The 21,770-nt window shown below is 41.9% G+C and overlaps 1 protein-coding gene across 2 annotated transcripts in view; it reads right to left on the reverse strand.

Annotated features, from left to right (window-relative positions):
• Positions 1-335: 335 nt before the first annotated feature.
• The window catches only part of galnt7 (UDP-N-acetyl-alpha-D-galactosamine: polypeptide N-acetylgalactosaminyltransferase 7), a 32,827-nt gene continuing 11,392 nt past the window's right edge, over positions 336-21,770 (reverse strand). Inside the window, exons 3-12 of one of the 2 annotated variants that reach the window (XM_051702936.1) lie at positions 15,532-15,698; positions 7,337-7,467; positions 7,171-7,250; positions 5,345-5,527; positions 3,911-4,028; positions 2,334-2,456; positions 1,987-2,205; positions 1,777-1,875; positions 1,552-1,680; positions 336-1,319 (exon numbers count right to left, since the gene is read on the reverse strand). In XM_051702936.1, the coding sequence (XP_051558896.1) occupies positions 1,182-1,319; positions 1,552-1,680; positions 1,777-1,875; positions 1,987-2,205; positions 2,334-2,456; positions 3,911-4,028; positions 5,345-5,527; positions 7,171-7,250; positions 7,337-7,467; positions 15,532-15,698 (1,387 nt within the window). In that variant the 3' untranslated portion in view covers positions 336-1,181. Of the gene's footprint in view, positions 1,320-1,551; positions 1,681-1,776; positions 1,876-1,986; positions 2,206-2,333; positions 2,457-3,910; positions 4,029-4,976; positions 5,160-5,344; positions 5,528-7,170; positions 7,251-7,336; positions 7,468-15,531; positions 15,699-21,770 lie in introns of both variants that reach the window. The other variant, XM_051702935.1, reaches the window with a different exon arrangement.

Below are 21,770 nucleotides of genomic sequence, written 5' to 3' on the forward strand. Positions count from 1 at the left end.
GTAATCCTTATGGTGCAGTCCTACATATAGGTTATTTATATTGCTTCATGCGCATGCAATACGTTTAATTAATAAAATATGTGACATTTGCTCATAGCATAGGAACTAGTCTCTTCTGTACCGCCTTAAAGCAACTCAGCACTCTAGTACTTGCATCACTTTTTTACCTGTGCTTGTATTCTTATTCATCGACCGCATATATTTCTGCAGATGAAAAGTACAGAAACGTCTGTAACAGTTTTTTCACCTCAGAGGCAGGTGACAAGAATTGCAACTTACTAAATCCTCATGTTCTTTTAAAAGGTCTGCACGTAATTTACAATCAAGTAAAACTGAATGGAAAAGCAACAGAATGGTAAAACTTCTCCATTTATTTTCTTGAGAAAACAACCATTATAAGTTAGATATTTACACCATTAGGAAGCTCACCATATCTCAAAATGTTAATTTAGAAATATTTACATTGTACAAAAAGTAATGTACACAATGCAATCATTCTTTCCCTAAAGACATAACTCCGCTTGCTCAAGCTGATTTTGATGCCATGAACAAATAACATTTGTCCAGTGATTAAAGCAAATCAATCATTGATTTAAAAAAAAAGTAAACATCCATTCCCCCAACCAAGCAGCCATCTATGCAGTAGACAAAAATAAATGTATATCACTTTCATTGTTGACCCTTTGTCCCAATTTCCCTTTTCTCTTCAAACCCATGCTTTACCCTAGAATATGGCAAAAAATGTGCCACTAAGCCAAAGACCAAAATTATTCAAGTGGCAGGTTGTCCTCATTAACATAATGAAGGTCCAGTGTTAAATATATATATGCATTTCAGTACTTGAGGGACAACCTGTACTTCATAATTGAGCAGCAACGAAAGACCAAGTGGTATCAGATCATTTACCTTTGCACATGTTGTGCATCTTCTGTGAAATAGGGAAACACATTCTTTTAGGTAGACCACTCAAATCCACAGATTCCAAAGAAAAACCCATGCAGTAGGGATTAACCGATGTAAACATTGTCTTCAGTGGAGGAAAAAAGTTCATGATCAGAGTTATACTGGTGTTGACTAAAACATGTGCCTCCATTTGTCATGTGTATACTGGTAAAACCTGTTGCTGTAGACAAGTCAGAGTTTATTCCTCAAAGCACACTTGAGACAGTAAAGACTGGCTCTCAAACGGCCACAATATTGTTCATCTCCCACTTCTGGGAGCTCTTGTTGTTGTCACAGTCAGCGATATAAACCTTGTGCAAGACATCAGAGCGATCCAAGCATTTCCCCGTAGGTACATGTGTGAAACGATGTAGATCCTGGAAGAAATCAGAGGCATTGAAAAGGTTCACTGAAGAATCGATACCGCAAGGTACAAAATAAAGTGTAATGCATGCATAGGCCTGAGTAAATTGTTTATAATTTGACTGACTAAAAATAATTCTTACAACATGTTTTGTGAAACACTGACAAAATGAAAATAATTGATTTATGTTAAAATTGTTGGTGTTGCTCTGTTGCGAAAGAGGCTCGGTACCTGCTGTGACATACCTTAAAATACCTCCACTCTGTGTGCTCATTCAAGTTGCAGTGTGTTATGATGACGGCAGATCCGTCTCCACCCTTTGTCAAGCACTGGTCATACTGCATGAGCTGGTTAGCGTCATTAATTCTAAAGAGCTGGATTAGCAACAGAGAGTCATAAGATATATGAAACGAGAAAACTGTCATAGCAAAATGGTGTTAAATCCCTTTACTGGTGTTCAATCCCTTTACCTGATTGCCTCCCATTCTATGACAAGGCCCGATCTCGACATTGCCACCATTGGTGTGGCCCATGCTGTCTATGCAGTAGCTGGTCTCATACCCTCGGATCTATTGAGAGAGCATATATTTGAATGGGTAAATTGGGTGATAAATGCAATTACTTTTATTTTATTGAATGGCAATCTTTTCATTGCATTTTAACTGATTAAATATATGCACCTCTCCCCATTCTACATTCTTTGGAGGCAGTGGGTAGTGTAGGGGGATGTCATAAGCAATCTCTTCCATGAACCATTTGAAGCTCTTGCAGCGATGCTCCTCTCTGAACTTTTTCAAGGTGCTGATGTCCCCGTAGGCCAGCGTGAGAGTCTCAGGCCGACTGGCGTAGAAATAGTCCTTATACTCATCCCACCATACCTCCACCACCCGCACATAGTTCTACACACAGCCAATATGGACAAAACAGGTTAGGGACTGGATCTAAAGTGTATCACAACTGCAGATTAAAACTCAGTGAGAAAAAGCTTGGTTTTCAATTTTATGGAATAATAAGGGTTTGAGCTGACCTTAAGTGTGGGGGAAGAGCCAACATGAGCAGGAGGTGGGTTTCCCTGCCAGCCTTGCAGACGGTAGATGTGCCCCACCCGAGAACATGGCACAAAGAGAAGCTGCCCACCACATTGCCATATCTGTCAAAAAGCATGGCAGGGATTCAGAAAGTATACACACACAAACATGCACACAAATAAACATCTTAAAGGAATAGTTAACCAAGAAATGATGCTCTTTTCCATACAATTAATGTGAGTGGTCACCAGGGGCTTGTAAGCTCTAATAAAAGATGATAGTATAATAGTAGCCCAAATGACTTATGCACTATATTCCAAGTCTTCTGAAGCCATATGAAAGCTTAGTGTGGGGAACTAGGGCTAGACAACATGGCAAAAAAATATCTCGATATTTTTCAGCCTATTGACGATATTCAATATATATCTCATGTGTTTTCTAATATTATTATATTATAATATAATACTGTATTATTTTATTTTTTTGAGGATTAGATTTGATTTATATACACAAGTAATATATTTTTTTTTCCTATTTACTTCACCTTCACCTGGAGCTTTTATTTTGACACTGAAAATGCAATGTGTAGTTTACAATGTTCTGCAACTGGTGAAACGCTGTCATTTCCTCCTTTTCTATTATACTGTGCCACCTTTGTATAATAACTTGTAATGGTTACTAATGTTTGTAATTGTGCTAATGCTTGAACGTGCAGTACTTTTCTTTCACAATGCATGTGAACTGCTCTAAAAGTGCTAAAACACGAGCCCATGAGCCTACGCGTGCACACAGAGCAGCACGTCACCCTTTTATAATGAAGCGCACACAGACCACGTTTATCCGCCTATAATCAAAGCCTTTTACGGTTTGATAATCACATATGACAATATCACTGTTTGTATGTTATTTTAATTAACTGTGCAGCCCTGAAGGTTTGTGAAAATAGTCTTCTGATGCGCTCTTTATGTAACTTAATGGCCAAATAAAAAGCAAATTAAATCACAATTTTTTACTAAATCGCTTAAATTTTAGTCTGTTCATATGACTGGGCGATATATAGAATATACACAATATAATCACAATGATTTTGCTGATTATATAAAATTAAGTCATTATTCACTATCTTCAGTGATCTTGCCCTACATTGTAGCGTTTTTGCACGTCACATGACCAATCACAACAGAACATATTTGAATGCACAAGTATAATCTCAATAACACTTGAGAGCTGTGGCGGAGGGCAAGATTTTAAGCGAATAACGACTAGAATTTCAGTCTCCAACACATACTGTAGCTGTTATAAGGTTTCAGAAGAATTGGCAGCCCCTGGTCACCATCCACTTTCATTGTATGGCAGTCAGCATGACTGTTCTGCTGTGCAACTTTTATGCTCCACAGAAGAAAGAAATTTATTACGGGTGTGGAATTGAGGGTGATTAAAGAAATTTTCATTTTCATTTTCATTTTTTGAGTGAAAAATGTACTTGTGTGTGTGTGTGTGTATATATATATATATATATATATATATATATATATATATATATATATATATATATATATTTAAACTTAATAGTTACCTTGTAGGAGATCTCAAAGTTTTCTCCTCCCCAGATCTGAAGGCCTGGATCATAGAGGCCGAGCTCAAAGAAGAAATCTCTTTCTATTGCAAAGAGTCCACCAGCCATGGCAGGAGACCTGTCACATAAATTTAACAGTCAGGAATGTACTTTTCACACACATATACACTATTTTACAGCATTAAGACCCAAAGAGACACAAAAAAAGCAGTTAAAAGCTCACAGTCTATACAATATTAGGACGTTCCATGCTTTAAAATGGACAATGTCCTGTTCCAGAGTATACATAAATCTGCAAAATTATTGTGTTCATTTTTAGGTGTTACATTGCTTGTAAAAAAAAAAACATCAGCTTAAGTGTGCAGAAAAGAGTACAGCATAGTGTGAAGAAAGTCATGTTTTACGATTTAAGCAGCATACATATTTTTCCATTTTATGAGTGCCTGTAAACTGCAATACACTTTAAAAGGCAAAACACAGAAACTACACATTTGTCAAAATTTATTTCTGAGTGAAATTTGTTTTTTTAGGCTATGATCTGCCCAGCAACAGATGGGCTTGACTCAACTATGCTCAGATTAGGGTTGAAATTACAGTAACTTCCAAATTCATCTTAAACTTTGAAGCCATTAGTCTTGCTGTAGTTACTGCCTTTGTAGGGCAGTTATTCCAAGTCACAACCACAAAGACAACTGAGATTATTTGTTAGACAACACAGAAAAGAGATGTTTGCATGCAAAGAGAGGCAGGAACAAGGGTTGCGAGCCATTAGTTCTAAATTCTAGTAGTGCATAAGTAGCTATAGGGACCAGAAGAGCATTAGTGGAGTCATAGTATATGAAGTATTCTATTCAAATTACTTCATTGTTTTATGACCCCTTCATAGAAGTTAGTTAGTTGGTTCTAGCACTTTGCACTATTTTTAAAAGAACTGATCTCATAAAGAATCAGAGGTAAGCAGATCACCACCAATTTTTAGAAGAGAGAGACAATCATTGTAAAGGTCTCATTCCTTATACTTGTTGTGGTTGGCCCTATTTAGCTCAAATTTATGGCTCTAAATTACCGATAGGGCTCAGTTTTAGTTTTTCTGCTCTGCTTCTCCTTGCTACCCAGAGGCACGCGTTTCCAAAGCATGCTCCAGTCCCATGCTCCTCTGGCAAATCCATCCTCATCCCCGCCTCCCTGGGGCTCGATGGAGAAAGTCTCGCCGTTAATGGAGTCTATGAGAGGCACTGTGCACACCGTTCTAGGCACAGCCACAGAGGATGGATGAGAGTGCAAGGGGGAGTTCCATGCAATCAAACACGGGCACACACATATACATTCAACACACACACACACACACACACAAGGGAGGAGGGGAGACAAAACAGGAGAGAGACAGAATGAGTTTAATGATCATGCTTCAGGGAGGGTGAAGGCAGCGTTTACCGATAAGGCTCGGTCTTATGGTTTCTCTTAGCCTTCTCCCTGCTGCTGAGAGGGACCCTTTTCCACAGGAGGCTCCAGTCCCAGGCGCCTCGCGCCAGGCCATCCTCATCCCCGCCCTGCTGGGGCTCTATGGTATAATCATTGCCATCTATGTAATCTATCAACGGTACTGTGCAGACCGTTCTGCAACATTAACATAAAATAATATTAACAATACATTTAGGGTAAGATACATTTAAATCCACCTTACCTGGGTAGCATATAAAATTTTTTTTTTTACATTTCCATATATTACTATATCAACATATTTCCATCCATTCATTCCCATTTTAGGTAATAGAATATGCATACACATTTATATAAATGTTCCAGTTTATTAGTCAAAAAGGATTTTTAAAAATCATAATATAGACTGTGCACTCTATAAAGAGCAGTTGTTAGCTGATGAAATATTTTAGGGCTGAAAGACATTCCATTAAGTCTTAAAGGGATAGTTCAACCAAAAATTTAAATTCTGCCATAATTTACTCACCTTCATATTGTTCCAAACCCATATGACTTTCTTCTTTCATGTAACACAAAAGGAGATGCTAGAAAGAATGCTAGCCTCAGTCTCCATTCACTTTCATTGCATCTTTTTTCCATAAAATGGACGTGAATGGTGAATGAGGCTAACATTCTTTCTAGCATCTCCTTTTTTTTGTTACATGAAAAAAAAAATTAAAAAGTCATACTGGTTTGGAACAACATGACAGCATTAAGATAATATTAAAATTAAATTAAAATTCTATTAAAGGTATAGTTCACCCAAAAATGAAAATTCAGTCATTGTTTACTCACCCATGTTGTTACAGCCCCATATGACTTTCCTTCTTTCTCCTAACATTAAGGGAGAATATTGAGGAAAAAAAATTACTGTCATACAGTGGCAGTTTATGGTGACCACCTCTTCAAGCTTCAAAAGGACACAAAAGCATAATTCAGAAGTCTAATAAATTATTGTACACAACTCATGTCTTGTTCTGAAGTAAAACAATAAGGTTTGGTGAGAAACAAACCAAAATCTAATTGATTATTTAGTGAAGATCTTGACCGAACGTTGATCTCCTGTGCGCGTTCATGAGACAGACTGCACGTGAGCTTTAGAGCTCCCTTCACGAGAGCAATGCGCTGCAGCCCCTCGCAATATGGGCCATTCAAGCAAGAACTCATTTTGTTTAGCTTCAACAGGACCAACAGTGATATAAACAACTGAAAACTCAACATAGCTGCACACAAACCAGAGAACAAAACTTACAAAACATGCCTGAAGAGTTTGTAGTCGAAAAATAAATGCATTCAATGCCCAGCCTTATATATTTGAACCAGAGTCCTCAATCAAACAGAGTGATGGGGCTGAAGGCAGCCATAGACACACTGTGTCCTTACCTGACACCAAACAACACATAATACAATTTATTTTATTAAAGGTTATAATAAAACCTATTTTATTAGACCTCTGAATTATACTTTTGCCATTGTATGAGACTGCCATTGTATGACATCACTGAGCACAATGTGTGTGCACTTGTGTTAAGAAAAAGAAATAAATTCATATGGGGTTATAACAACACAGGGGTGAGTAAACAATGACTGAATTTTAGGGTGAACTATCCCTTTAACATCCATGACTGGCAATCACAACAATTCTAAAATTCTCTGATATTGCCAGGTTTTCCCATGACCGTGTGAACCCTGTATACATTTATAAATATGTATTAAAAATACTAATCTTTCCTCAAGGTCTCTTCAGTCGGCATAAAATAGGCCCAAATATCAAGTCATACCTGTCCTTTGAAATGGGGGCCACCAGTGGGGCATACCAGTTCAGCCCAACTTCACAATGAGCATCCAGGTAGATTAGCACCTGAGTACAGAACCACAGTGTGAGACAAACAAATACATAAATTCATATAGATCCATTAAACAGAATGTAAACTATGGGGCCCAAACCTGTCCCAGAGTGGCTTTGCGGGCTCCTATGCTCCTGGCCTGAATCAGACCCTCTCTTTTCTCATTGCGGAACAGCTTGACCAGTCCATTCCACTGTTTTATGTACTCCTCCAGCCTCTCTTTAAGATGAACTATACAAAGAACACATACAAACTACTTTTAGGCTTTGTACACAGTATGTTTACATGCACTCATTTTTGTCAGTTCAAATTAATTATATCCAACTATAGTACAGTTTGGACAGTATTAAACCTACTCTGCAATATCATTATGCACACTCTGTGACAGAGTAATAATATCTTTCCGAAGTATCAGCTGAGGCGCTGTCATGTGCTGGTCATGCTGCGAACTGTCACTCAGTTTGACATTCACACTTACCAATGTGACCTTGTACACTAGTACACTTGTACACTACAGAAAGACGACAAATTTAGCGATGGATTTGTTTTTCCGGGTTTACTTAAAATATCAGTGCGGAGTGGCCAGAATTAGGGATGCACCATCCGATACCTGGACATTTTTAACTTGATCGGGTATCGGTCCGACGAGCCCAATCCAAATCCAATACTGTGTGTTGGTCATGGTTGTTACAGTCAAGCTCCAAAAATGGCATAAAATAACCATAAAAGCACCATTAAAAGTAGTCCATATGAATCATGCATTTTATTTAAAGTCTCTTGAAGACATATGGTAGCTTTGTGAATCTCAAATGGTTGGGTTTAATAAATAAATATATATACTGTAGTCTGCATGCGCAGCACGCTTCTGTAAAAGAGCGATGCTCTGTTGTGTCAGAAATACTCAAACCAGCCAGTCTGGCACCAACAGTCATGCCACGGTCGATCACATTTTTTCTCCATTCTGATAGTTGATGTGAACATTAACTGAATCTCCTGACCTGTATATCTGAATGATTTTATGCATTGCACTGCTAGTTGGCGTACAGGTGTTCCTAATAAAGTGCTCAGTGAGTGTACATCTCAGATGCAGATAATCAAGATAGTTCAGTTCGCTTCTAACATGCATTGATATCGGAACCATAGGAGCAATTCACCAGATTTTGAACAAAAAGCATATTAAACTATTGAGAACTAGCCCATACACAGATATTCTAAGGTCACCATCATCCTGGAGTGTTCCATCAAAATAAAAGCCCCAGGGTTGAAAGTTCAGAAATTACGGCTGCAATACATTACTACTGCATAATAAAATTCTAATATTTATTAGTAGTAGTAGCATTATACCGTATTTTTTATAATACAATACTATTTAACTTGACTGGCTTCCAAAAAATATCTGTGATTGAAAAGTGGATTGATATTCTATTACAACTGAAGTGAACAAAAAAGAGGACTGATATTTAAATCCAGATACAAATTGAAAAATGTGAAAAGAGAACTGGCTTCTTTTCTACTGAAAACTTGAATTACTGTTAAATTTGCTAGAAGACTATTAAAAATGACGTTTTTCTTAAAAGGCTACAAAATTTATGTAATTGCTTTTTTTCTTCTCCATTATATAATGAAATAATGTGTAGTTAGATGTTTTTGTTTCTTTACATATAAAAGAGTATCCCCAGTCAGTTCCAAACAGTGAGGTATAGATATTCTAAACTGATTAAGAAAAAAACAACTCTGGTATCTGAGAGTTCAGGTATCAGAATCTGATAGGGAGAGACATTTTTTTATCGTTGAATCACTACCCAGAATGTGTTATGTGGGCAAGTTCAAAGTAATGTTTCACTCTTTTAACAAAATAAGACGGTATCTCCTCACACAACAGCCGCAGAAATTCTGTCAGAACAAGACAATTTTTCAACAGTTGAAAAGTTAGTAAGATAGAAAAGAACTGATGTAACCGTGAATATAAACAGAAAAAGGTGGTTCCCACGGTATATGTTTGTAGGGGGTAAAATGTGTTATGCCTTGAGTAATCTCAAAGCATGATATTAAGTGATATATTATTCTAATTCAAACTGAATTTAATTGATTTGATCAGTTTCAACTTAGACGTCTTTAGCCTATATCTACAATTTACAATGGCAAGAAAAAATATGTGAACCCTTTGGAATTACCTGCATTTATGTGTGAATTTGTCTTAAAATCTGGTTTGAAAGTTACAATAATGAACAAACACAATCTGTTTTAACTAATAACACACTCATTATTGTATTGTTCATGTACATATTAAATACATTATTCAAACATTCACAGAGTTGGTTGGAAAAAGTATGTGAACTTATTACATCAACAAAATCTACTTAGAGTCAGGAGTTGGCAAACCTTGCATCCAATTAATCAAATGAGATTGGAGGTGTAGGTTAGAGGTAACTTGACTAATAAAAAGCACTCATACATTTTGAGTTTGCTAGTCACAAGAAGCATCTGCTGACATGGACCATGCCTCGATAAAAAGAGGTCTCAGATGACCTACGATCAAGAATTGTTGCTTTGCGTAAAGCTGGAAAGGGTTACAAAGTTATCTCAAAGAGCTTATATTTTCATCTGTCCACAGTTAGACCATGGGCTAAGAAAGTTTCAGAAGCCCTGTTTTATTCCATTGCACAGAATTCTGCAGATTGTTCCTCAAAACCAGAAAATGCAGAAAAAGTCTGACGATTCCATATGGGCCCAATCCCTTATGTTTAGCAACCCACGCAATTATACCAGATATTGACTTTGCCTGGACAAATGGATCCGATTTAAGCAGAAAAACAACGAGCAAATGCAGACAGTCCTTAAGATCGGATATGAAAAAGCAGAAACTGAAATTGTATGTGGAGTGAACAAAGCCTTACTAGCCTTTACTACCAAGTACTTGAAACATTCTATCCAAAGACATCAAAGTCAACATAATATATTGATTCTGCAGCACTGCATTAATTCATAAATTCACTGTGAATGATCTCTCAATGAGTAAAATCTCCATTCCACACAGCCTGCTTGCCTCATATTAAAGAATAGGTGCTCAGCATTCATCTTCAGTCAGACTGTCTACATGCTGTAAAAAAGGTAAGACTCTTTCACTTAAAGGTGCATTCAGTAATTTGGGGCTAATTAAAAAAGTTTTACACATTAACAAATTAATTGTGTTTTTGTGAAGAGTGATCTGAATGGTGTACACTTACATGAGATGAAGACTGTACTCATAATACAATTCTATAAAAAGTGTTTTTATTATACATGGTGCGGGTCACCCCTTTAATGTGTTTCACCATGTTGAAATGACATGGTCCACTGTATTTTACTAAACGTAGTAGAACAAAATCCTTGCGCTCATTGGCTGCCGCCTATGTAGATACACGTGTCTATGCTTAGCACAATGTTGTTTGGTGATGCGAAGAGCGAAAAGAACACAATGGAACATACTTATTATCGTGCTTTAGAATCAGAGACAACAGGAGATTCAGTAGCTGTATTGCCAAAGAAGCGAAAATGGTCCTAAGCAAGAAGACAGAAAAAAAATAGAGTAAACATCGGTACGGCATACACAAGGTGGAAAGATTTGATGGAGTAGTTATGCCGATGTTGCTTCTTTTTTGTTGGACAGGTAAGAAATGATTAATTGTTTAGACCACTCTCTAAAATAGTATCGGTGGAATTTATAGAAAACTCATACAGGTTTCCCTCAAACTTTTTTAAAATTACACGTGTAGTCAACGTATGTTAGTAATGGACAGTTTTCAGCAGTGTTTACAAACGCAACTGGAAAGCAACATGTAATTTTATTTTCTTTGTTATCACAGCTATATTAGGGGGGCCCCATCTACTTCCACCTCTATGAAATGGCATACGCCTTCATTCGTTTAGTAGCTTGGCACAGCATTTGTTGTGGATTTTGAGTAAACCATGACATTGGTTTGCTTGGAAACAAAACGAGTTCTTCAAATACAGTATTCATGGACATGCAAAATTTGATCATCAAAAACAATTCTAATCTTTCCTTTACCATAACATTCTGTATCGCTAGATAATTGAGGTTTATTTCACGCTAAGCAGTTCTCTAATAAAGGTAATAACTGTCTTTAGAAATAATGTGAAATGTAGGCAGATTAAAGATTATTGATATAAGGGACAATAATAATATGTCCTTACCTGTAGAAGTCTGTTCGCTTGAATTCTGCTGTTTGTTTTTAGGCAAAGCAATTATATTATAGTAGTAATAAATAACTTTAGAAATGACCTCAAACTCCGACATTTTCCAGATGCAAATGATATTCCAGAGCTGGCGGGAGCAGCAGAGACGATCATGCTGATCCACGTTGATAGATGGCAGTACAACATCTAACACCACTGTCGTATCGGTACTTAAAGTACACGAAGAAGAGCAATGCTAACGCTAGCTAGAGTACTACTGAACGCCCCTTTAAGAGTGCAGAACAGAGTCACTAGAGATTGATTTCTAAAAAGTCATTCTTCACTTCCTTAAACCTGAAAAACCAGTAACTGCTTAAAGACAGTGACAACACAAAACAGCCAGCATATGAAAATCCCACAGAGCACTGGTACCTTTATCCAAAAGGGTTTTTAGTAGACTAAAAGGTATCAAAAAGCCAAAACTTACATCACTTGTCCCAAAACACTGTTTTAATAGCTTTAATGCATTTAAAATACAGTGGCAAGAAAAGTATGTGAACCCTTTGGAATTACCTTCATTTATGTATAAATGTGTCTTAAAATCTGGTTTCATCTTCATCTAAGTTACAATAATGAACAAACACAATCTGTTTTAACTAATAACACACAAATTACTGTATTGTTCTTGTAGGTTGGAAAAAGCATGTGAACCCCTAGGCTAATGATGTAAAAAAAAAAGAAAAGCAAATTAGAGTCAGAATTTGGCAAACCTGAAATCCAATTAATAAAATGAGTTTGGAGGTGTGGGTTAGAGCTACTTTAACTTATAAAATCACTCAAACATTTTAAGTTTGCTATTCACAAGAAGCATCTCCTGGTGTGGACCACGCTTCACAAAAAAAGAGATCTCTGAAGACCTACGATCAAGAATTGTTGCATTGCATAAAGCAGGAAAGGGTTACAAAGTTATCTCAAAGAGCTTAGATATTCATCTGTCTACAGTTAGACAAACTGTCTATAAATGGAGATGATTTAGTACTGTGGCTACTCTCCCTAGAAGTGGCTGTCCAGCCAAGATGACTCAAAGGGCACACCACAGAATGCTCAATAATGGAAAAAAGAACCCTAGAGTGACAGCTAAAGACTTGAAGAAATCCGCTGCTATCTAACAAATAATTGCTGTTCACTTTAATATTATATATTTTAAGAAATATATAACTACTTTATAGTAAAATGTAATATGCAATGTAGTAGTAACAGTAATATTACTATTACAATAATAATTACATTATATTTAAGCACTATCTTACAAGCAAGACTGCTGTTGTACTGAATAAATGTATCACCATGAAAACATCATCCCAACAGGGAAGCTACCGGAAACACTCAGTTGAGGTTATTGCTGCCAAAAAATAATCAACCAGTTATTAAATCCAAGGGTTCACTTACTTTTCCACCGTACTGTGAATGTTTAATGGGATGTGTTCAATAAAGACATGAAAGATTACAATTGTTGTGTGTTGTTAGCTCAAGTTCATTGTGTTTGTCTATATTTGTGACTTTGATGAAGATGAGATCACATTTGATTACCAATTAATGCAGAAAACCAGCTAATTCTAAAGGTTTTACATACTTTTTCTTGCCACAGTATTATAAAATGGAATGAGGCATCAGAAATGTAAAGTGAACCATCTAGTGATCCAGAAAATATGTAGAGTTTGGAGTACACACCCTTGACTGCCATGTGGAAAAAGAGGGGTAGTTTCCAGCCCAGATTAAATGATTCTTCATTACAGGTTAGGTAAGGGTCACTAATGATTTAATATATTTACACTTGAGTACTCAAGGACACAAAGATTTCCACGATGTGAAAACACAGACGGAATTGCGGAATACAGTCATCAAAACAGAATTAAATATAAAATGTTGAACGTCACAGAATTTGACATTTTTGTGACTTAATGAATGTATGAATGCACAATTTATCAAATCGTGGTATGTCCAAGTGTTATGATTAAATAAATAAATATACAGTCTGCATGTGCGTTTCAAAGCGAATGTGTGAAGCATGCAGCTCATACACTGAAAACACATCATCATGAGCATCAAGGTTGCTCTATGTGTAGATGACAGAGAGCAGAGCACTCATTAACCTTATATTTTTATATAAAGAAATTGCAGGCTTTTGCAGTTTAATAAGAACATGTAGGCCATAAAGCAAACTGCTTATTCGGAGGCGAGAAGTTGTCATCAAAAACATACAAACTTGTTTTTTCGGCAAAATAAAAGCTGAATTTAACTAGACTTTTGAAACTTAAGAAATTGCGAAAGAAATATAAAACTACTTTATAGTAAAATGTAATATGCAATGTAGTAGTAGCAGTAATATTACTATTACTATTACAATATTAATGACATTATATTTAAGCATCTTACAAGCAAGACTGTTGTACTGAATAAATGTTTTCATCAATGTTTTCATTAATACTGTGATGCTCTGCTGTGCAGCACTATACTAAACTCTAACTTGTAATATTAATTAGCATTATATTGAATATTAGATGTTTCAATATTAGATATTTATAACATATTTTTATTAAGATTTCTTCACTTTCACAGGAAGTCCCGCCTTACAGGTAAAAGAGCCAGTCACCTTTTAAATTCAAACATTGCCTGTCAATCAGCTAGAGAATGCGTATACGCATTAGCAATACAAGGAATTTTTATGAATTTATGAAACCAGTGTTGTCAGATTTTACTGCTGTTTTGAAATATGTTCTTTGATCGTATTCTTGACCAACTGTTTTGAAGATTTCAGTCTTTCCCCATTCAAGTAGCTGCACTTTCATGACTGCAAATAGCTTCCAGGGAGCGTTCCAAAGATGGCAGACAGTGAACTGACTTGCTATAAAGACTTTAAGTGTGTCCCAAACCGCACACTTCTGCACTATTTTATGTCATTTGAAGTATTTTTGAAGTAGTGCGAGTAGTATGTTTACACTGAAAATGCAACACTTTTTATGCACTTTTTCAACTGTTAAACGGAGTGTGGAATGTTGGCCACTTCGTGCACTCTATGCACGTGGCTTGCCGTACATAGCGGAAGAGGCAGAGTTACCGGTAGCGATGGTGATCTGGCAAAACCACTGTAAATAATGGAGATTATGGCAATTAGCGAAACTTCTGTGAAGACAGCACCTTACGAAAGTGAGTTAAATGCTTTACCATCATACCATGCGGTGAATATGTATACTATTGAAATATAAGTGTTGAACTGAGGGTGGATAGCGCGCTAAAGCTAGCGGCAATGCAACGCTTGGGTTTGAAACGTCACTTCCGTCAACTGTCAAACGGCAAATGCTTCCGTGTAGTAGAAACGTTAAGTGTTCCATTTGGGATGATACACTTTGAAAATTAATATACTGCATGGCTGAGTGCATAGTACATTTTGTAAGTGCATAGTGTTTCATTTGGGACACAGCTTTTGATTTAAATCGACTGAAGAAAGATTTGAAGAAGTGATGTCATCTTGTGTTACATTTACCTAATATTTGGAATTTCGCAAATATAAAAAATAAATTGAACATTGATGTAAGATATGAGGGAAACATACACAAATATATGTATACCTCCTCTGAGCCTCATTAAATACAGTCAGCATCAATGCAACTTTCCTGTGCTGCATTTGCAGTATAAGTACGGCTTTAGTTGTCTTAACAATTTAATTGTCTGAATTTCTTTGTTGAAGTCCTGAACAAGCTCTGACCTTGAAAGAAAAAAATTACTGACCTCATCCAATCGGTTTACATGTATTGTAATGTATATATAATATTATGAGAATGCTTTTTAGCTTCTGCTCTACCTTCAATGAAATGAAGTTCAGAAGACCCAAAAAACAAGATGGTCTCCTGCTTAATTACACTGGGTTTGGGATTTGATTTTCAAGGGTCAGAAAACTAGCAAACCAGAGATGGACTAATTTTACTGTGTTTTTTACTTTTAATCTGCTATCAAACTATGGTCTACCAATCGGTTGAGAAAACAGTTACAGGCTTGAGCCCTGACCCAAGTAAAAAAGTCAAGTAAAGAGTACACACATGCTCAAGATGGCAGTTTTACCTTTGTTGCTAAAGTCATCAATCATGACAATCTCAGCCAGGTATCTCCTGGGAGTTCTTTTGATGACGCTGTGCACCGTTCTCATCAGGGTGGACCAGCCCTCATTATGGAAAACAATGATCACACTGGAGGTGAGGAGGTTGTCATCATAATGCCAGTATTTACACCTGAGGAAAACATACACAGTTAGAAAATGCTCTATACTGGAAGTGAATAGTGATGTGGCATAAAAGTGAGGTGAGTGCTACTTGCACTCCTATGGCTTTCTCTCTTCTGAGGAACACAAAAGGATATGTTAGGCAGTGTGTTAGTCTCAGTCACCATTCACTTGTATTGCATATTTTCCCATTCAACAAAAACTGTATGGTGACTGAGGCTACCATTCTGCTAATATGAGTCATATGGGTTTGAAACAACATGTGGGTAAGTAAATGATGACAGATTTGAATTTTGGGTGAGCTATTCCTTTGTATCAGCGGTAGATTCTTTCACACTCACATCACCCTCCGTGCTGTGGAAGTCATTTGTTAGACAGGAAACAGCAACATTTCCTCATTCTCTCTTACTAAGCTGTAAGCTAAAGTGTAGCCTCATCCAGTTTCATCAGTTTCCAGTAAGTACATATATAGCTGCATGCAGGACTGGCAGAAAGATCGTACTTAAACTAGGAATTGCACAAGCTTGATGCTATTTTTAGAAAATTTGAGTTTACAGACACATCTTATACAGTAGAAACACAGAGAGAGACAGTAAAAACAGGATAAAATGAGAGGACTGTTGAGTTATGAAACTGAAGTATATGCAAAGATGCAAAGAATGATGTAACTAGACAGAAAAACATGCCTTTGTTTGTTTGTAGATTCCAGGTGGATTATTTGCATTAAGGCTCAATTAAGAACTTTTATGTCTAAGTTCTTAGAGGAATATTCCCAGTTCGATACAAAATCAGCTCAATCGAAAGCATTTGTGGTATAATATTGCTTGCCACAAAAAAATCCTTTTGACATGCCCCTCCTTTTCTTAAAAAAAAAAAAAAAAAGAAAAAATCTGGGTTATGGTGAGGCACTTACAATGGAAGTGAATAGGGGCCAATCCGTAAACGTTAAAATACTCACTGTTTCAAAAGTACACCGATCAGCCACAACATTAAAACCACCTGCCTAATATTGTGTAGGTCCCCCTCGTGCCGCCAAAACAGTGGCAACCCGCATCTCAGAATAGCATTCTGAGATGCTATTCTTCTCACCACAATTGTACAGAGTGGTTCCCTATCTGTCACTCACTCGACGTTGGTGTCGATGTAGTGACACTAGGGGTCACTCTTGGGAGCCCGAGACACCTCTGGTCTTTGATAAAAGGCCAATGAAAATTGGCGAGTGGTATTTGCATGCCACTCCCCCGAACATACGGGTATAAAAGGAGCTGGTATGCAACCACTCATTCAGATTTTCTCTTCGGAGCCGAACGGTCATGCTCATTGAGCTGAATACTACTGTTCATTCACCTGCTGGATCTGACGGCGCATTTCAGTGGCTTCTCCCTCCTCTGCACTGGTGCACTGCAGAGAATGCCCCTGGGCGCTTCGGCAGAAAAACTAGAGAGTATATTTTCTGAAAGAGCATTTTTCCCCTCTAAAAGAGTATATATTTCTCTAAAAGAGCGCACACACGGAACGTCTTTTTAAAGACGCGTCTTTTTAAAGATGCTTTTCCGATTGTGTGTTATTCCTGGTTGTGCTCGTTATCTCTCGCCTTCTAACGGTCACGATCACTGTCTTTCGTGTCTGGGCACTGCTCACGCGGAGACAGCGTTCGTGGATGGTCACATTCTCATTGCGAGAATGTGTCCATGGCAACGTTGCGGTCGCGGCTCGCCTTCGTAAGGAAGCGAGCCACCCCAGAGGCTCCCGCCTCGGTCCTTTTACCCACGGGTTTGAGGCCAGCGCGGCTAGCACTGGGGGCGATTTGGGGACCCCAATGGGACCGCCTCCGCCGGGTATCCCCCCGCGGAACTCCCATTCCCCAGCACGCTCGTCTGCCCCGATCGGGCTTCCGGGTGAGTCCGCCGGCTCGTCTCACGGCGAGTTCGACCTCTTATTCGGAGCCCGCGAAAGTGATGAGCTCTCGAGCGCAGCATCGGAGAGCGGGCTCGTCCAGTCGGAAGCCTCGGCTGGGCTCCTCCCTTCGGGGTCGATTGCCCAGTCACAGGCTGACGCGGAGGTGACGACATGCTTTCCCGGACAGCCGCGAGCGTCGGTTAGAGTGGATTTCACCGCTCTTCCCTGAACCCTCGCGGCTCTGTGATTGGTTCCGGGGCTCGCGGCGCCGCTCAAAGCCACGCCCCGCCCCGTTCCTTTCTTCCCGGAAGTGCACCTTTTACTGCCCGGTCCCGATCTTTTCAGCTTCCCCGCTCTCACTACCCTCGATGGTGGGGCGGCCAAGGGTTATTCGGCAATCCCCCGGTGGATAAAGGCGCTCGCGGTGCACCTATGCCCGCAGAGCGCCGCCACCTGGCGTGGGTGCCCAAAGCCCCCGTCCAAGGCCTGTAGGTTTACGTCGTCTCTGACGGTCAAAGCCTACGGCGCTGCTGGACAAGCCGCCTCCGCCCTGCACGCCATGGCTCTCCTGCAAGTCCGCCAAGGCGCTAAAGGAACTGCACGAGGGTAGTTCCGCCCCGGGATTGATGCAGGAACTGCGCTCGGCGACCGACCTCGCTCTCCGAGCGACGGAGGTCACGGCGCGGTCTCCCGGGCAGACGATGGCCACACTAGCGGTCCAGGAGCGCCACCTTTGGCTCAACCTGGTCGAGATGGGTGAGGCCGACAGGACACGATTCCTTGCTGCCCCCATTTTCCAGGCGGGCCTATTCGGCGACACTGTCGAGGACTTTGCCCAGCAGTTCTCGATGGTAGAGCAGTAGATGGATGTTAACCGGCTTGTTCTGCCCCGGCGTGGCTCAAGATCCCCCCATCTACTCATTGCCGAGGGCGTCCCCCTGCGGTGACTGCACCGGCTCCGCCGCAGCCCGCCCCTCCGGCCCGGCCCCGGCGTGGAGCCCACTGCAGGAAGCCGACGCCACCCGTCTCACAGCCGGCACCGAAGAACCCACGGAGGTCTTCGAAGCGCCCCTGAGACGGGCGACCCAGGGACAACGAAATCCGCTGCTCTGGAGCTGGTAAGCAGATCTTCTTTTTGTTACCTTTTGCATTTAATTGCGCTGCATGCCCAAGTGGCTGCAGTACTCAAGAGCTCCGCAAGAGTGGTTTCCTTGTTCCCTGGGTCACATATTCGGTGTGTACGGCTGGCATCACGATCACCGTCCACCACTCCATTTGGCAGGTTGGCGCTCCAGCGGCGGTCTCCCGCCCTGAGCGCCCAGCTGTGGCACAAATCCGCCCCCGATGTGGCAGTCTCCACGGGTCATGAGGACAGGCCTCTTCCTCCCCCGTCCCAGGCTGTTCCGGGGGTGGTCACAAGGAGCCAGGTAAGTGCTTCGATGTCCTCGGACTCAGCACGGCCACGATGTGGTGTGGCACCTCAAGCTCCGCCCCGCCGCAAGGCCCCACCCGCCGGTACATCCGATGACGTTGTCCCTTTGGTCCCCCTTGCGTGGAACTCGGGTGCATGGCTTGCGCTTTCCAGTACGTCGCGAGGGCTGGTCTGGACCGTCCGACTCGGCTGCACGATTCACTTCGCTGGGCATCCGCCCAGGTCCAGCGGTGTCCACTTCACCTTGGTGAAAGATGGAAACGCTGCTACCTTGCGCGGAGATCGCTACCCTCCTACGGAAGAACGCGATAGAACCTGTCCCTCCAGCCGAGATGAAGAGGGGGTTTTACAGCCCCTACTTCATTGTACCGGAAAAAAGGCAGTGGGTTGCGGCCAATCTTGGACCTGCGAGTACTGAACCGGGCCTTACACAGACTCCCGTTCAAGATGCTGACGCAAAGACGCATTCTAGCGAGCGTCCGGCATCAAGATTGGTTCGCGGCGGTAGACCCGAAGGATGCGTACTTTCACGTCTCTCCTTCCTCGACACAGACCCTTCCTGCGGTTTGCGTTCGAGGGTCAGGCGTATCGGTACAAGTCCTCCCTTTCGGCCTGTCCCTGTCTCCTCGCGTCTTTACGAAGATCGCGAGGCTGCCCTTGCCCCGTTGAGGGAGGTGGGCATTCGCATTCTCAACTATCTCGATGACTGGCTAATCCTAGCTCACTCTCGAGACGGGTTATACGCACACAGGGACCTGGGGCTCTCACACCTCAGCCGACTAGGGCTTCGGGTCAGCTGGGAAAAGAGCAAGCTCCTCCCGGTTCAGAGCATCTCTTTTCTCGGTTTGGAGTTGGACTCAGTCTCCTTGACGGCGCACCTTACGAACGAGCGCGCCCAGTCGGTGCTGGCCTGTTTGAAGGCGTTCAAACAGAAAACAGCGGTTCCACTGAAACATTTTCAGAGGCTCCTGGGGCATATGGCGTCCTCGGCGGTGGCCACCCCGCTCGGGTTGATGCATATGAGGCCGCTTCAGCACTGGCTCCAGACTCGAGTCCCGAGACGGGCATGGCGCCACGGGACACACCGCGTGGCCATTACGTCGGTCTGTCACCGTCTTTTCAGCCCTTGGACCGACCTCTTGTTTCCACGAGCAGGTGTTCCGCTAGAACTGGTCTCCAGGCGCGTCGTGGTCACGACAGACGCCTCCAAAATGGGCCGGGGCACTGTTGGCAACGGGCACGCAGCTGCCGGCCTCTAGACGGGTCCGCAGCTGCGTTGGCACATCAACTGCCTCGAGTTACTGGCAATTCTGCTCGCCCTGCGGAGGTTCCGGCCGTTGATCCAGGGCAAGCACGTGCTAGTTCGGACAGACAGCACGGCAGCGGTAGCATATGTCAACCGCCAAGGCGGTCTGCGCTCCCGCTGTATGTCATAACTCGCCCGCTGTCTCCTCCAATGGAGTTAGCAGCACCAAGTCGCTGCAAGCCACTCACATCCCGGGCAACCTCAACACTTCGGCGGACGCGCCGTAACAACAGGTTACCCTCAAGGGAGAGTGGAGACTCCACCTTCAGGTGGTCCAGCTGATTTGGAATCGATTCAGTCAGGCACAGGTGCACCTGTTCGCCTCCCAAGAATCCTCCCACTGCCCGCTCTGGTACGCCCTCACCGAGGCCTTCCTCGGCATAGACGCGCTGGCACACAGCTGGTCCCCTGGCATTCGCAAATATGCATTTTCCCCAGTGAGCCTGCTCGCACAGACCCTGTGCAAGGTCAGGGAGGACAAGGAGAAGGTCGTCCTGGTAAGCACCCTACTGGCCCGCCCAGACGTGGTGCTCGGACCTCACGCTCCTCGTGACAGCTCCCCCCGGGCAAATTCCCCTGAGAAAGGCCCTTCTTTCTCAGGGAAGGGGCACCATCCGGCACCCATGCCCAGACCTCTGGAATCTCCATGTCTGGCCCCTGGACGGGACACGGAAGACCTAAGCTGTCTCCCACCTGCGTTGGTAGACACATTCACTCAGGCTAGGGCTCCCTCTACGAGGCGCCTGTATGCCTTTAAGTGGTGTCTGTTCGCTAAGTAGTGTTCTTCCCATCAGGAAGACCCCCAGAGGTGCGCAGTCAGATCAGTGCTTTCCTTCCTGCAAGAGAGGTTGGAAGGGAGGCTGTCCCCTTCCACCTTGAAGGTGTACATTGCTGCCATAGCAGCACACCATGACGCAGTCGACGGTGAGTCCTTAGGGAAGCATGATCTGATCATCAGGTTCCTAAGAGGCGCCAGGAGGCTGAATCCCTCCAGGCCACGCCTTGTTCCCTCATCGGACCTCTGTAGTTTTTCAGGGTCTACAGAGAGCCCCCTTTGAGTTTTGCAGTCAGCCGGGCTTAAGGCACTCTCCTTGAAGACTGCCCTCCTGACTGCGCTCACTTCCATCAAGAGGGTAGGTGACCTGCAAGCGTTCTCTGTCAGCGAAACGTGCCTGGAGTTCGGTCCGGGCTATTCTCACGTGATCCTGAGACCCCCGACCGGGCTATGTGCCCAAGGTTCCCACCACTCCTTTTAGAGACCAGGTGGTGAACCTGCAAGCGCTGCCCCAGGAGGAGGCAGACCCAGCCCTGGCGTTGCTGTGTCCGGTGCGCGCTTTGCGCATCTATTTGGATCGCACGCAGAGCTTTAGACTCTCTGAGCAGCTCTTTGTCTGCTTCGGTGCACAGCGGAAAGGAAGCGCTGTCTCCAAGCAGAGGATCGCCCA

Source organism: Myxocyprinus asiaticus, chromosome 7 (genome assembly GCF_019703515.2).
Source record: "Myxocyprinus asiaticus isolate MX2 ecotype Aquarium Trade chromosome 7, UBuf_Myxa_2, whole genome shotgun sequence".
NCBI classification, from domain to species: Eukaryota; Metazoa; Chordata; class Actinopteri; order Cypriniformes; family Catostomidae; genus Myxocyprinus; species Myxocyprinus asiaticus.